Raw genomic sequence first — 15,628 nt, 5'->3', positions numbered from 1 at the left:
ATTTATAAATTTATATGATGTATATATTTTAAATGAGTAGAATTTAAATATTTATAGAATTATTCAATTAAATTATAATTAAATATTATATAAAGAATATATTTTTATATACATTATTGAGTATGAGAGAAGTTCAAATAATTTAAAATAAAAATAATAAATTTAAATATTTTTAATATTTAAATTCATATTAGAACTGGAATGGAATTTTTTTTTTCTTGAGAAAAGAATGGAATGATTTTTGCAAACATCCTATTTATTGTGATTCCTAATACCAAAAATATAATAAGATAGAGCATACCTCTGTTGAAGGGTAGATGAACTTGAAATATTTTAATTTTTCCTTTACATTTTATCATGTGTAACAATAAATTCCCACCAATTTTCGCTCTATATTACTTTGTATTTGCAATATTCGTCTCCAACCTCGTGAACTTTCTCCAATACTTTTCTGTCTCCTGCACAAAGCAGAAGCTGCAGGTAATCCCTTTTGGCTGAAGAGACAAACAATACATACTTGGTTCAACCAGCAGCATGACTATTCCTGCTCCTGCAGCTTCTGTTCCCACATTGAAGAGTCCAGTCCTCATTGCCGGGGCAACTGGTTTTATCGGTCATTTTGTAGCAGATGCCTGCCTAGACTCCGGTCGACCTACTTATGTTCTTGTCCGGTCGACTCCTATCAGCCCATCTGCGGCTAAAGTTCTTAGGTCTCTTGAGGAGAAAGGAGCCATAGTCTTGCATGTATGTCTCGTGCTCGTTAATGGCCATGGATAAATTTCATTTCTTGGTAATGTATCTATACAATATCATTTTTCTGATTTGGGTTTTTGGTTTCTGGTTTCAGGGGTTGATAAATGACAAGGAAAAGATGGAGGAAATACTTAAAGAGCATAAGATTGATGCGGTAATATCAGCAGTTGGCGGTGACGGCATATCGGACCAGCTTGCCCTAATCCAGGCTATTAAAGCTGTGGGCACCATTAAGGTAATTAAAAATAAATTTAATGATTTATTAGAAGGTAATTGGTTTCACATTTGATTAATTTTGGTAATAATAATAATAAATAAATAATAAATGAGTACGTGCGCAGAGATTTTTGCCTTCAGAATTTGGGCATGACGTGGATAGGGCTGATCCAGTGGAACCAGGCCTTCAAATGTACAATGAGAAGCGCAAGATTAGACGCTTGATCGAGGAGTACGGTATACCATACACGTACATTTGTTGCAATTCTATTGCTTCCTGGCCCTACTTCGACAATACTCACCCTTTGGAGGTTCTTCCTCCGCTGGATAAGTTCCAAATCTACGGTGATGGCAATATGAAAGGTAACATATTCATATTTAGCTCCATTTATTTTTCATTATTTAATTATAATATTAAATTAATTGCATATGAGGATATATTGAGCGTGTGATCAACAACTTCCCATAGCCCTTACCTTACCTTCTTTGCTTGCTTGTGTTTGGTGGTCACATTGCCTTCTTTTGCGCCCCTCACAATATAGTTTCCAAGGAACTTGGATTCTCACACCTTTATGGGATAATTACGTGTCCCTGTCTACCTTCTATATATTAAAATAAATAAATATTTAAAAAACAAAATAACTCCTTTTTCTGATAATTATAAAATTAATAATTTAATTGTTATATGCTTACATTTATAATATAGAAAGCTAGAAATTCATTGGATTCGACAGGATTAATCAATTTTATTTGACCCCTATTTTGGGAAAATGATATATTATATTATATTATCAAATGATAGTCTTATAATTAAAACATTTAAAAAGATTCGATTTGAACTTCTCTGTAATTTAGTATTATTGAGATAGTCTTCAATCTTCATAATGTGAGGTTATGAATTCAATCATTAATCAGAGTCAAATCAATTAAAAAGGCAATTAGGAAGAACATGAGAAATTTCAAATTTTTGTTTGTTGCAGCATACTTTGTTGCTGGTACCGACATTGGAAAATTTACAATGAAAACTGTTGATGATGTTCGAACCCTGAACAAGTCAGTTCATTTTCGACCATCCTGCAATTTTTACAACATGAACGAGCTTGCAGCTTTGTGGGAAAAGAAAATTGGAAGAACACTCCCTCGAGCTACAGTTACAGAAGAAGATTTACTTGCTGCAGCTGCAGGTTCACTCTAATTTCAATCTTCTTTTCCTCTACTGTAAATCTTATACTAAAATAAGGATCATTTTCTATATTTCTTGTTCATTTCTTCCTGCAGAGAATCGTATACCAGAAAGTATTGTTGCATCATTCACCCATGATATTTTCATCAAGGGTTGCCAAATAAATTCTTCAGTTGATGGTCCTAATGACGTCGAAGTGAGCTCTCTGTATCCTGATGAAGCATTTCGTACATTGGATGAATGCTTTGGTGACTTTGTTCTTGGATTAAATGAGAAGCATGTCAGCAGCAGGGATGAAAATGCTCCTCCAAATCCCATGGTTGAACCATTGATAGTAACAGCAACCTGTGCCTAGACTTTTAATTTTACAGTAAATTGCTGAGTCTAGTTCTTGGGAGTTTGGGATAAGAGGGCAGCAAATAAGATGTCAAAACTGCTTAAATTCTCTGGGAAGTCTGATCTGTGTTTGGTATGATTCAACAAAAAATTTATGTATTTGTTATTTGTAGTGGCAGAGAAAATTGGTCTTCAAATGAACTTAGGATTTAAGATAAGTGAATTGTACTGTACCCAGTAGCCAATTAGACTTATTTTTGTTGTGTTCTTCAACTCCCTGGAAATTGGGTGTTTCAAGTTCCAATTATCCGTCAAATAATTGGGTTAGATTTGAATGAGTGAAATGAGAATTTAAAATTGGGGAAAATATCCCTGTTGTGTACTCTAAATTTAATGAATTTTCTATAAGGATAGCAATTTAAGAACAATAATATGATGTAATATTTTCTTATGAATAAAAAGGCATTTCCTTTTCCATTAATTTTCTACCTCTCACTGTACATGATCACAATTGTGACAGTACTGATTTTGGCCTTAAAAGAGCAGTTCGCCCATTATTCCACTGAATGAACCCTTGGCTCCTTTCTTTCGCAAAGGTCACAATAACTTACTTTTCGAAAATTATTATTTAATTTTTTTTATTTTAATAAAATTAATTTTTTTTTATTTTAAAAAATACATTAATTAATAATTTTATAATTTTTACTCAATTTACTTTTTAAACCCTATGTCTAGTTTTAATCAAATTTTATATTAATTAATATATTAACCGTGATAACAACCAAATAATTGAATGAGAAACTATATAATTATGTTTTTCAAATTACAGTGATTAAATGAAATAATTTCACTTACAATAAGTCATTTATAATCAAAAAATTTATTTAAATTTTCATATAATCAAATTTAATTTCTACTTCTTTGCGAATTTTTTTTTAATGGAAAAGAATTAAATTCTTTCCTCAAAATTAACTAAAAAAAATTAATTGTAATAAAATTCACACAAATTTCAGATCCCAAACATGAAAAAATATCATAAAAATTAAAGAATAAACAAAATAAAAATATAATGACTAATTAATATATTTTTTAAAATAAAAAATAATTAATTAATTTTATTAAAAAAAAAACTAAATAATAATTTTCCGTTTAATTTATTCAACTCTTCACCCCACGACATTGTAGGAACTGCATTATTCATTTTCTTGATAGAGACAAAGCACTACAATAAAGATTCTAGGCCAGAGTGGGTGCCGTAATCCTATTCAATTGGGCACCACTGTACCACTCTCACAATTTATCAAAAGAAATCATCTTGTATTAATGGCACTGATAATGGGCTGTACAATAAGAAGAGATGGACAAAAGATGGATGATTATATTTTACTTGAAAGTTCTGTTGTTGAAACTTCAATATCCCACAGGAAGAAGCCACATGATGAATCGATGCAAGCTCAGCATCAAGGAAAACTTCACAAACTGATATTTTGCACAACTGAAAGTGGCTGCAATGTGCTACCAACCGGTCCCCCACAATTGCCATCTTCTCTTTGCACGCTTCATCTAAAACACGGAGCAGCAAGGAAGCTTTCTAGCCATCTTGTGGATTTACTGGAGCTACACATCATATACATCCAATCGTTCTTCAATCACAACACGACAGATTGGGCACTTTTTACACTTCTCACAGCAAGTACTGAATTGATAAAAGTATTAGCAAAATGATCAACATTTTATAAAATTGAAATTCCACTAATTATAACATGGAAATATATTGGGAAATCTTAAAAAAAAAAAAATAGTGCGGGAAAATTTTATCTCCCTTTGACCACCTTGCTCTGCCTATGACTGGAGCTCCAAAATTTTTGTTGAGAAGCAATAATCTAATGGAATTCACGCATAAAGCTGGCTTTCTCCGATAGAACAAAATATTTCACAACGTTTTTATAATGGACTACCATATGTAACAACAGAGAATATTTGCAGGATAAGGGCAGATCCACATACCTGCAAAGGACGTGATGCCTGCATGGAAGCAGGACTACATTAATTTGTTCCACAAAGCAAACTCTGCACAGGATTTTTTCCTGATAGATTCATCAAGTCAGTGAATGAGCATCAAAAGGATTGAAAAGAACATTACAGACAACAAGCTATCTCTTATCTAGAATTAATACATTTTGAAGTCTTTCACACTCCTGCTGGCTAAACTTTGTAATTTCTGTTTGCTCACCTAATGCAGCTTGCAGTCTCCAAATCTATTAGGGAAAGAATTTAGATTTAAATTTTCTCAAGCTTCAAGTGAAGGGACCATATGAATTAACACAAAAAATGGCTAAAATATCGAGAGAACAATGCAAATAAACCTCCTCAACAAGTGCAGATTTGGGCATCCTCTTCACGGTATCTGGTGAGAATGTATTGTAGCTAAATGATAAGAATAAAAGGAGGGTCAGAAATATATACATGTATAACTTAAGACTAACTTCGCAGTCTAAAACACATTACAATATATTACAAAAGTGACTTGAAAACATGAAAATTTACTAAAGATCAATTGGGTGCAATTGATCATTATGACACACACATTCAAATCATGAAGCAGGATATAAGATACTTTGCTAAAATGTTAATCTGCTTGTTGCTTATAGATTTCAGTAACACAATGTGCATGCATCTGTATGTGATAAAATCAAGGTGTGTGTGCACAGTCCTAGTGATTATACTTGCTAATGCACAGATCTCCTCATTGCTTAAAAGTGCACAGACAGATGATCACTTGAATACAAAAACATACCCTGAACCTCCAGCATAATATAGTCTAGCCTGCTCCTCTTTACTTCCTTCATCAATTGACCACCAACCCAACAACCTGCCAACAAGAATGAACCATAAGCAATTAATTTCTAGATTTATAGCATTTTAATCCTAGGTGGTGCAGGTTCAGAAGAGATTACCTAGAGAAAATTGAAGCTCTAAATTACCAAAGAAAAACATTACCTCGATCCATGGTGCAAAAATCCAAGAAAATCATGAGCTTTTGATACAATGGAGAAGTTTATACTAGAACTAGCTCCACCCCGCAATAAAATAACAAATTTCTCCACCAATCTATATGCAGCAAACAGAACCCCAGCTCCTTGCACCAAAAAAAGTGGAGAAAAAAGAACTGGAAATGGAATATTTTTAGCACCAGGGGGTGTACCCTGAAATTGGACAAAAAGAAAGTATACTTCTAATATGAGTTGAACTTGGAAGAAGAATTTAAAAAGGAATATCAATGAAGTCACTTTTCACGGGTAGTCCTACCTCCAAGTGCATAAAAAGCATGATCTGAAAACCAATAAAAGGAATTTTCATAAAATGTCCGCCAATGTCCTGCAGGTTGCATATTCTGCTGTTCTGATGTCGGTTTTCATCTGAAGAAACTACCAAGCCTCTATTCCAGTCGATATCTCCGATGGTCATTGAAGAACCAGATTCTCCAATATGTGAATCCCTATGAATTGCTGGATTGTACCACTTTGTACAAACAAGAAAGGCGAAGCACTCTGCAATTCTGTAAAGCAAGACATGATCATTTCAGCAAATGCAGATGCAGAAAATCCACGTCAGTCAAATCATTGAGGACTGTTGTAAAGTCATACCCATAATTTATAAACAAGTCCCACCATCCAAGAGCTAACACATCACCTGCATATAGAAAAATGTTACGAGAATGTAATTATAAAGCTATATTGTTGATGTAGAGAAAATCTAAAATTTTTATACAATCATAGATATGCCTAAAGCTGCAGAACACACTTGTGAGCCACATTAACATTTAATTTAAAGGAAAATTTTCAAAAAAAGAAAAAAAAACATGTGGTTAAGCACATTGACATTGATGGGATTGTGTTTTTATTTTTTATATTTTTCTATTCATTTGTGTGTCAATCAAGTACATGTGATCAATGTTGTCAGCACATTGGTGAAAAGGTCTATAAATGCTTTTAAATATGGTTTCTGTGGCATCTATTTGGCCCTTATAAGGATTAAAAAAATATACATATTTTTCATCAACCTAAGACTTAAATGGACCCACTACAGAAAAGTGTTTTCTGAAATTTTGCAAATTCAAGAAAAGAAAACTAGAGAAGAACAACATAGAAACATATATATTAGTGTACTGATCACCACCAATCATTTTTGGCTCACCAGCTGTTGGCAACAGCCATAATTTATTATCTTTTCTATAATTTTATCTCTTATTTCAACTCAAAAAGTATAAAACAAAAAGGTTTTGCGGGATACTTTTATACAGTTTAACAGGACACCACCTTCTTCTTGTGCATCTCTCTAAATTCACTTTCTTTAATCAGGCCATGATTCTCTTAATGCCTTCTTGGTTAAGAATGGAAAATAAAATTAGTTAGACAACAAACTCAAGTCCAAAACTCCCGCAAAGTATATGCATTGGATCTCAAGCAAGTACAATAGAATTAAATTATGCAAATTGAGAACACTTGCAACTAATAGAAAGCATGTCACTAGAATACAGTAAAAACCTTACCACATAGCTTAAGAAGAGTGAATATCGTTGCAGCAATGAAGAAGACCATAGATATTGCAACCCAGAAGTGCTAGAAACCACAGATAAGAAATATGGTACAAATATTCTTGGGGAAGATAAAGCATACACCCAAAATTCAAGTATATTCCTAAAAAAAACACTATCAACATTTCTCATCGCAACTATCACAATATTTGAACAGGTTAACATTTAGCATGTAGATTTCCCTTTCTTTTCTAACTAGAAATTGAAAAGAGAGAGAGAGAGAGAGAGAGATAATAACAACTTTGGTCCTTTGTTATTTATTCAATCAAGATGCTGCTCATTGCACCTTTTAGCTTATCATACCCTAGCTCAAAATATCACTATCTTTCGGAAGATACCTTTTGATTCCTTATTCAATAGACCAGTTACTAGTAACTTGACCTTGGCACTAGGTGCGGCAAAATAATTAGAATAAAAGAGCTGAACTCAACTTTCAAAATTCCGGACGCTACAGTGCAGTTGAAAGTTAACAATTCATAGAAGTTCAAATATTGAATACTGACTATTGAGTATACATATGAGATTGAAATAGAAGCATGAGTTATGGTAATCACACTGCATCCATCAACTTTTATATGGTTTATCTTAAAAAGGAGGGGCAGCCCTGCTACACAGGAATCGTGCACAAGAGCAACAAGATTAGAAAGAAAAAAATATGATAACTTTTAGTAGAATTGAAAAACTGAGCAAAAAAGAGTGCCAAGAACTCCATAGTAAGTAAGGAACCTCAACAAACAAGCAGTACATGTAACACCCCAGGTGAACTGACCCAAATAACTTTTAAGCCCTAAACCACCTGGCCCAATGTGGGATTGTCCCATTGATTGGTACCAACCCTGGGATATTTTGGGATATTATAATCTCTCCCACTAAATTTTGTGATGTCCCCATTGCAACCTATGCTGATGATGTGTTGTATCGGATACAATTGCTAAACCAGGACTGAATCTTCAGGCATTGTGGTTCGCTAGTGCCTTGATCGGTAACAACCCAGTTGAACTGACCTAAATAACTTTCAGACCCTGAACCACCTGGCCCAAAATGATTAACCCAAGTTATTTAGTACTTAAGGTTATATAAATCCTTTAACATTTTCATTTCCCAGTAATGTGAGATTGTCCCACTGTTTGGTACCAAGCGCAAATAAAATGTATTCTGAAGTCCATATGATATTTATGCATGCAAAACACATGATTATCTCCTTAAGGGGACCTTTTCCATCTTTTCTCAACCAATTACTACATTTTGATGTTCATATTTATATTTGCATTGCATCTCAACTAGTATCATATACAACTGAATCTTATAAAGATTAGGACCATCAGAGAAAGTTAAAATCACAATACAACCATGGCAACTTGCAAGACCTCCCCCCAACCTTCCCCTTTTTTATGTGTGTGTCCATTCCCATTCATTCCGGTAAAAGGGATGGAAACAAGATATAGCTATAGTGAAAAATTACAATTCTGTAACTTGCTAAACATTTTAATAGGCATAAAATGTCCTCTTCTCATGGTTTTTGCTTGCTAAAAATTGTAAGAAGCACCTTCTGGTCAAGTAGTTATCTAAGCTAATGATGATTGTTGTTGCAGCATATATTCCGCAGAATAATTCTTAAATACCAAAAAGATATCTAAACTTACAGGAAGAGTCTCCCATATTGCTTCATCACTCATGCTTTCTTCATCTCCAGGCATTAAAGCTCTACACATCCTATAATAATAAAGAACATTAAAAAAAAATGCTTAATAAGCTATGAAAATGATTTCCTAAACTAAATTTTAAGCAGCAGAATGATTTGAATCATGAGAGCATCCTTCCAAGCAGATAAGTTTATATTCTTTCTCGCCATAGCTATACTTAAAGTTTAAAACCCTACAAACCCCCTTGAATCACGAAAGATTTTAGGCCATAATAAATGGAACCAGTGTTGTCAAAAACAAAGGTGTACTATGGCAACAAGAACCTTTGCTGCTTGAGGTGATAGGTGGCACTTTTTAACCTAAAATAACTAACCAAGGCAAAAATCACTAAACATCATCATATCAAGATTTTTCAATTAAAAATTACATTCCACATAATCATATATGCATCTCAATCAGCAAAAGAACATTAATTCATATCAAATTCTGAAAGCAAAAGAACCAAATACGAAATTAAAACTACTAATCCACTAATGTTTCTAGCATGAAAAGTCCTAAGATGCATTAACTGATTCTTATCTTCTTCTTCACCTCTATGGCCTTCCTTTTTACACTTATATTACCTTTTGCCCTAACAGAAGCTAAGGGAAGGGGAAAATCTAGCCTTTTAATTTTTACAATTGACATCTCATGCTTTGCAGCATTTGCCCCTTAAGCCCAAGATTTACAAGTGAATAATAGGTAAGCCTCAACTAGCATAGTAACATACCCCCATCTTATTGGTTCATGCACACATTAAACATTCTCCCATGATACTGTGTACCTAGTAAATTAATATACCCTATTTCCACAAAATAACAACTTCATCATTCCCAACCCCATCAAATTGGACAATGGACGCTAGGAATGTACCCATTTGCATACTAGTGCAAGGACACATGCAAAAGATACAAACAAAACCCACCCCATCCTTATAGCCAACCATATGACATGACATATCCTATTCCTACACTATAGAAACACACACAAATGTCAAGCTAAAACCATCAACAGCACAGTAATTAAATCTATCCTTAACGTATCACATATTTGGTGGAATAACATACTCCAATCTGTATATTAATTAATGCACACACCTCCAGTATGTGCATTTCATCTATGCCTACCCCATACTTCTGCACATCAGACAAAGTGATGTAACCAATTTGTATACAATTATCATGAACCAAAAATAAAGTGTAAATGATAACCTCCAATGCAAATAAACATAACTACTCAAATTCAAAGAATTCCGCACTAGAGAGGTCAAAATTACTGTAAAATTTTAATATCTATTCATTAGAAAAATGAACTACATGGGCGTTTAGTGGATAAAGAATAGAAAAAGTTAATGATAATTGATAAAAGAGGTACCTTATATTATCAATCAAGATCGCTATTTCAAACACCAACAACGGCAGGAAAACAATCTTCAAGTTTACAACTGCAAGCGCAATGCATTCAAGCCAACAAACAAAATAAGTTGACAACGTGTGAATGCTTTCAAGTACTTTTACTTGTGACTGGTAATTTGGATATTTAGTGATGGCCATTGGCAATAACAGGAAAAAGGATGACTAATTTAAATAACTTATATTAGGGATAATTTGCATACTTGAATACATAAAGGAAATAAATAAAGAAATAAACAATAAACAAATAAATAAAATTTTAAAGGCTGCCATGTACCATAATTTCTCTCTAGACGTATGCAAAGGAGTAGTTCAAAAGCAACAAGCAATGGAGTTGCCAATACAGCATGAGATGGTGCCCACTGTCCATGAGAAAGAAGGTTTTCATTCTGTTACTATAATTGATTCAAGAACAAAATTTGGATTTCCATAAGAATAACAGTAAATTGTCACATGAGAAAGTGATATTTAAAATAAATTGGGGACAATATCTCATACATGGCGATCATTGGGCATCGATGGAGCAGGTAAGGAAAACCTGCAACGTGCTACCACCGCATGAAATAGCCACAGAGGTGCAAAAATGATCCTGCATGATCAAAACAATCCACCAAAATATTAGTTCATGACTTGATAGATTATCAGCTGTAACCAGTCTGTGCAGTACAGCTAGTGTACCATTCACTTGAGACAAGAATGTTGTCAACCTTCTATGTAATTACAATTTTCCAAGAAGATACCACATTTTCTTGTTTCTAGCCTACAAAGAGCTGGCTAATAAAAATAATTTTTTGAGAAAAAAAGGAGCAAAAAGAATATATGTTTATCCATGAAAGTTGCATGCAATGCAGTGCATTGTGCATATTAATCTGAAATTAAGCCATAACTGTTTAGGAGTGAAGACTGTACTCACATTTTCCATAGCTAATTAAGTTATATATATATATATATATATATATATATATATATATATATATATATATATATATAGACAGTTGTAAACCAGCAAACCAGCTTCCACGAGGTTTTTAAAGGGTTGGGGGCAGAAATTTCTAAAAGAGAGACACATGACGGTTTCCAAGGTAATGGAATCATGAATACATTGCGTTCAGTTCAATCCAACCAACTAAGGTAAAAAATAAATAAAAATAAAACCTTAAGAAAAGACTCATTATCCTTGTCTTCAAAGCAAGGATAATAATAAAAATTGATAGTAAAAGTAACTATAGTTCAGAAATCAGACTGTTTAACGCTTGAAAATTTAAAATCAAGCCTATGCTACTGCAATTATCCAAAGAGAGAACCACATCAAAATCCCTCAATTTTTTACATAAACCCACAAAGTTTACTCTCAATCAATGCAAGTGTTTGTTCAAATCACACTCCAGAGCCCCTTCCATAAAGTTGTACACATAATATTCAAAATATAAATATATGGGCCTTCGAAAATTCCAACAAAATGTCATAGAACACAATAAAGTTTAGAACTTTCTCCATTAAAATACGGGGAAAAAGAAAACCTCACTTTCTCAGCAACCAAACAATAAAATAGGAAAAAAGAAAGAACTAAGCAAGCAAGAAAATAAACAGACCAACACGAGTAAGACACCGCACGGTCAAGCTTGAGAGCAAGCAAAAGAGTGAATGAGAAAAGCAGGCTGTGGGCTACAAGGGCCTGCAAAGAATTGGCCACTCTCCTCCAGCTCATTATCCCTCTTCTTTGAGCCAACATAGTTGGGAAAATTCCAATTTCAAAGAAATGAATTCCCCTTCCCTCTTCTTACTCTGTAGCTTTGAATTTGCAAAGAAATGATCGTTTAGAAAGTAACTGCAGAGGGAAATATCAAACGGAAATTACAAAGAGAGTGACATCATAACCGGGACATTTGTCTATATGACTTCGCTTTCACGCCGAAGCTAAGAGAGGATACTCTGTATAGAAGGGGGGCAACTTTTTTATGGACGAAATAGAGCATAATTTGTGGGTTCAATTACGTATATATAAAGAAATTTACAGGGTTATTATTTGAGAGCAATAGGGGTATTTTCGTCAACAAAATTATGAAGTGAAAGCCAAAGCCGTTTCCGAAAGTTGTCGACTTGTTGCTGTGCTCTAAAAAGTATATTGATTTGTGAGCTGTTTTTTGGGTAAGTGTTTAGCCATTGATTAACCGGATAAGTTTCATTCAAATATAATTTTTTTTTTTTTAAACATGTTCAAATATTAAAATTTCATAATTTCAAATATTTTAATATTATTAAATTAAATTTTATTAATCATTTTTAATTATTTAAAAATTTAATCATATTCAAAATTCTAACTTCCTATTATTATAAACATCTAATTAAGTTATTTGGATCAGCTTCTCTTGATATTACAAGAATCATTGAATTTCAAGGCCATTATTTAAAGGGAGCTATATTTTATCAAATATAAAACTCATAATATATTGAATTTGGTGGAAGCTCGTTTATCGGACAATATTTATTTTGTTTATTGTATGGAAATAGTGATACAGGCGTATGGCACTTCTATATTGTTTATCCAATCTTTGAATGCAAACTTTAGTGATGTAATGTTTTTTTTTTTTAATTAAAATTGTTTAATAATTGAATTGAATTTATTTTTAAATTTTTTTATTATTTTAGTTATAAAATAAAAATTAGAAAATATTTTATACATTTGAGAATTACAAAATTATTTTTATCATTTAATACTTTTTAAATTATTCTTTAGTTTGTTTTATTTTTTATTGTTTCTGTTTAAGTTTTATTTATTAGTCTTTGATTCTTAAAATTTATTTAAATTTTTACTGATTATGATATTAAAAAGAGACCATTGAATTCCAAATCAAAAGATTAAGTAGTGCCAATTACAAAAAAAAACAATAATAGTAAGGTAAATGTAATTATTTGTAAATATATGTGAAAATAAACTTTTAATATTGATTTTTTATATGTTTTTTTTTAATTATTTTGTTTATTTATTTACTACTCAACATGATGATAATTTTATATATTTTTTAATATTTTTCATTTATTTATTTTTATGAGTAATGATATGTTTTAATTATATATGTTAACTTATTTATTTTTTTCATAAAAAATAGACTTTTTCTAAATTAGATATTTAAAGATTAAAAATAAGTATTTAAGTGAAAGAAATTTTCATGCTATAACATTTAATAATTAAATTATCTAAAAAAATGTTGGAAATGATTTTAATAAAAAGTGGAATATTAAAATTTATATTTAAATTTTAGTAAACTTGTACAATATTTAAATTACGATATTTATAAATTGATGTTGAGCAGAGCTCTCTGCATCATGTATCATTGCATGCTCATATATTGTTTTGCTTGTTGGCCTTTTTGCCAAGTTAAAAGTGTGTTGTTCTTGTATGGCAAGTGAGTTATGCTCTCGTTGGGTTACTCAAAATATATTGGGACTCTCTCTATTTGATTTCTTGATATTTAGACTTAATAATGGATTTAGAATCGATTAGACTTATGACATGATTAGGAGCCTTATACCAGCTTAAGTTTTATTGCTTTTCGGGATCAAGTTGTGACAGTAATTGAGAGCTAAAGCATAGTTTCAATTTTTTTTTTTTTTCTCTTTGTTCTCTTGTTAGGGAGAGTCAAATATTTAAAGTAAAATAATTTTAATTTGTTAAAAATTAAAAAAAAAACCTCATAAATTAATTTAAGATTTTAAAATAAACAAAAATAAGTGTCAAACTTACGTTATATTAAAATAAAATAAAATGAAAATTATAAATTTATAAATATTTTATTAAATTTTTAAAATTTAAATGCATTAAAAATTAAAATTTTGGAGGTTTACAAATTGATGGGATGATAATAGAATGGAAACTTCTGTTTGATTAAAATAAATTTTAGCAGAAATAAAAAATTTTGAGAGAAATATAAAAAAGAGAGGAGTGGCATTCATGATTCCATTTATGTCATTAGTGTTTGACTTTGTATCAATAATTGAATCAAAAATCAAACTCAAATATACATATTCCATAATAAATGATTCGTATACACTTTCGTTTATTAATCATAATAATATAAAATTTTTTATTAAATTTTAAGTTTTAATATTTTAAGTTAAGTTACACTTTAATCATTGAATTGTTATATCATAAAATAATTTAATTTAAAAAATTATATGTATTGATGCTAATATAAAAAATAAAATTAAAATCTATCTTAGGGTAAATCCTAAAATTATTTTCATAATAACCCTAAAATTGTTGGATGCATGGGATGAAAATACAATTAATATCATGCATATTTTGAATATATATTTTACTTAGAGTTTTTATTCTATTTTCCAAATCATTAAAGTTATATCTTTAAAATTGATCATCTTAAAAAAAAAGTTGGAGATTAAAAAACTAATTAAAGATCTACATGTATTAAATAAAATTTCTAATTGAAAAACATTAATAATTGGAAGATGCTTATCATCATCATCATCATCAATCATTAGGATTTGTAAATGGTTAAAGAAGAAAATAACAATGAAATGTTAATTGAGTTATTCCATATAATAATGGCATAAGAATGTGAGTGTGAATTAATTGATCAAAAGTAGTAGATTAAAAGTACAACATAAAGAGATGCATTTTAGATGGCAATGATAAGTTTTGAACCCAAAAGGAACAAATTAATGGGTTAGTTGAGATTGCACTAAATAATAAAAAAATAAGTATTCATCTTAGTTGGATTGCAATAGTTTATTCCTTTTGTGTGTTAAATCCTCCACAGTACACAACTGTGGCAAGCTTGGAGGTGAAGGATACAATATGTTGCCAAGTGAGTAAAGCACTTCTTCTGCGGGCCCGAGGACTGAGTTCATCCATGTTTGTATTCACTATCTGAAATGAAAATCCAGGCGGCTCAACCCCTTTCAATTGGAATGTAGCCCATGTTGCAATACATGGAACTGCCGCACCCCATGACATGCTTCCGGGGACAAAGAGTGAATCTGATAACCAAAATGTTCCACCTTCTAGTAGCTCTACCCTCTCCTTGTCATAGAAGATTGTGCAGTGTTCATCTGAAGTGTCTTGAGATCCTTTTCATGATATTCCAAATTGATCATAGCCTGGCAAGCCCTGCTGAAGATGATCCAATTGCGATTTCACACCTTGTTGAGTACAAAAAGGATCACAGTTGTGTAACTGATGAAGACACTTATACATAAATCTCTCCTCTTCTCCCAAGAATTAGGGCTATCTTCATGCCGATCTTCATGAAGATTAAAGGTCACAAGAGTCAAAGAAACTCTCATTGTTTTCCACAAGCAAAAATGAAAAGAAAAAAAAAAAAATAAAAAAAAGAAAGCTTGCTCACTCAGCTTCTTTTCCTTCTCCTTTTTCTCTCCAACAAACCAACCAACCAAAACACGATTATTTTTAAATGTTATTTTCATCCTT

The 15,628-nt window shown here is 31.6% G+C and overlaps 2 protein-coding genes and 1 pseudogene across 2 annotated transcripts; 1 reads left to right on the top strand and 2 right to left on the bottom strand.

Annotated features, from left to right (window-relative positions):
* The first annotated feature begins 265 nt into the window (after positions 1 to 265).
* On the top strand, positions 266 to 2,969 carry LOC110666021 (leucoanthocyanidin reductase). Its single transcript, XM_021826359.2, has 5 exons — positions 266 to 744; positions 848 to 988; positions 1,095 to 1,332; positions 1,950 to 2,153; positions 2,248 to 2,969. The coding sequence occupies exons 1-5, from the start codon at positions 535 to 537 to the stop codon at positions 2,505 to 2,507; spliced, it is 1,053 nt and encodes a 350-aa protein (XP_021682051.2). The 5' UTR covers positions 266 to 534; the 3' UTR covers positions 2,508 to 2,969.
* A 650-nt stretch (positions 2,970 to 3,619) lies between these two features.
* On the bottom strand, positions 3,620 to 12,148 carry LOC110666022 (uncharacterized). Its single transcript, XM_021826360.2, has 14 exons — positions 11,772 to 12,148; positions 10,678 to 10,768; positions 10,457 to 10,541; positions 10,142 to 10,211; positions 8,729 to 8,798; positions 7,041 to 7,110; positions 6,136 to 6,181; positions 5,798 to 6,047; positions 5,489 to 5,694; positions 5,286 to 5,360; positions 4,855 to 4,915; positions 4,666 to 4,746; positions 4,496 to 4,575; positions 3,620 to 4,184 (listed from the first exon to the last, which is right to left on the bottom strand). Exons 1-14 carry the CDS (start codon positions 11,909 to 11,911, stop codon positions 4,106 to 4,108), a joined length of 1,404 nt encoding a protein of 467 aa, XP_021682052.2. The 5' UTR covers positions 11,912 to 12,148; the 3' UTR covers positions 3,620 to 4,105.
* A 2,739-nt stretch (positions 12,149 to 14,887) lies between these two features.
* On the bottom strand, positions 14,888 to 15,498 carry LOC110666028 (uncharacterized; annotated as a pseudogene).
* Positions 15,499 to 15,628: the final 130 nt, after the last annotated feature.

The sequence above is a fragment of the Hevea brasiliensis genome, chromosome 17 (genome assembly GCF_030052815.1).
Source record: "Hevea brasiliensis isolate MT/VB/25A 57/8 chromosome 17, ASM3005281v1, whole genome shotgun sequence".
Classification (NCBI taxonomy): domain Eukaryota; kingdom Viridiplantae; phylum Streptophyta; class Magnoliopsida; order Malpighiales; family Euphorbiaceae; genus Hevea; species Hevea brasiliensis.
This window is presented reverse-complemented; position numbering and strand designations above follow the sequence as displayed.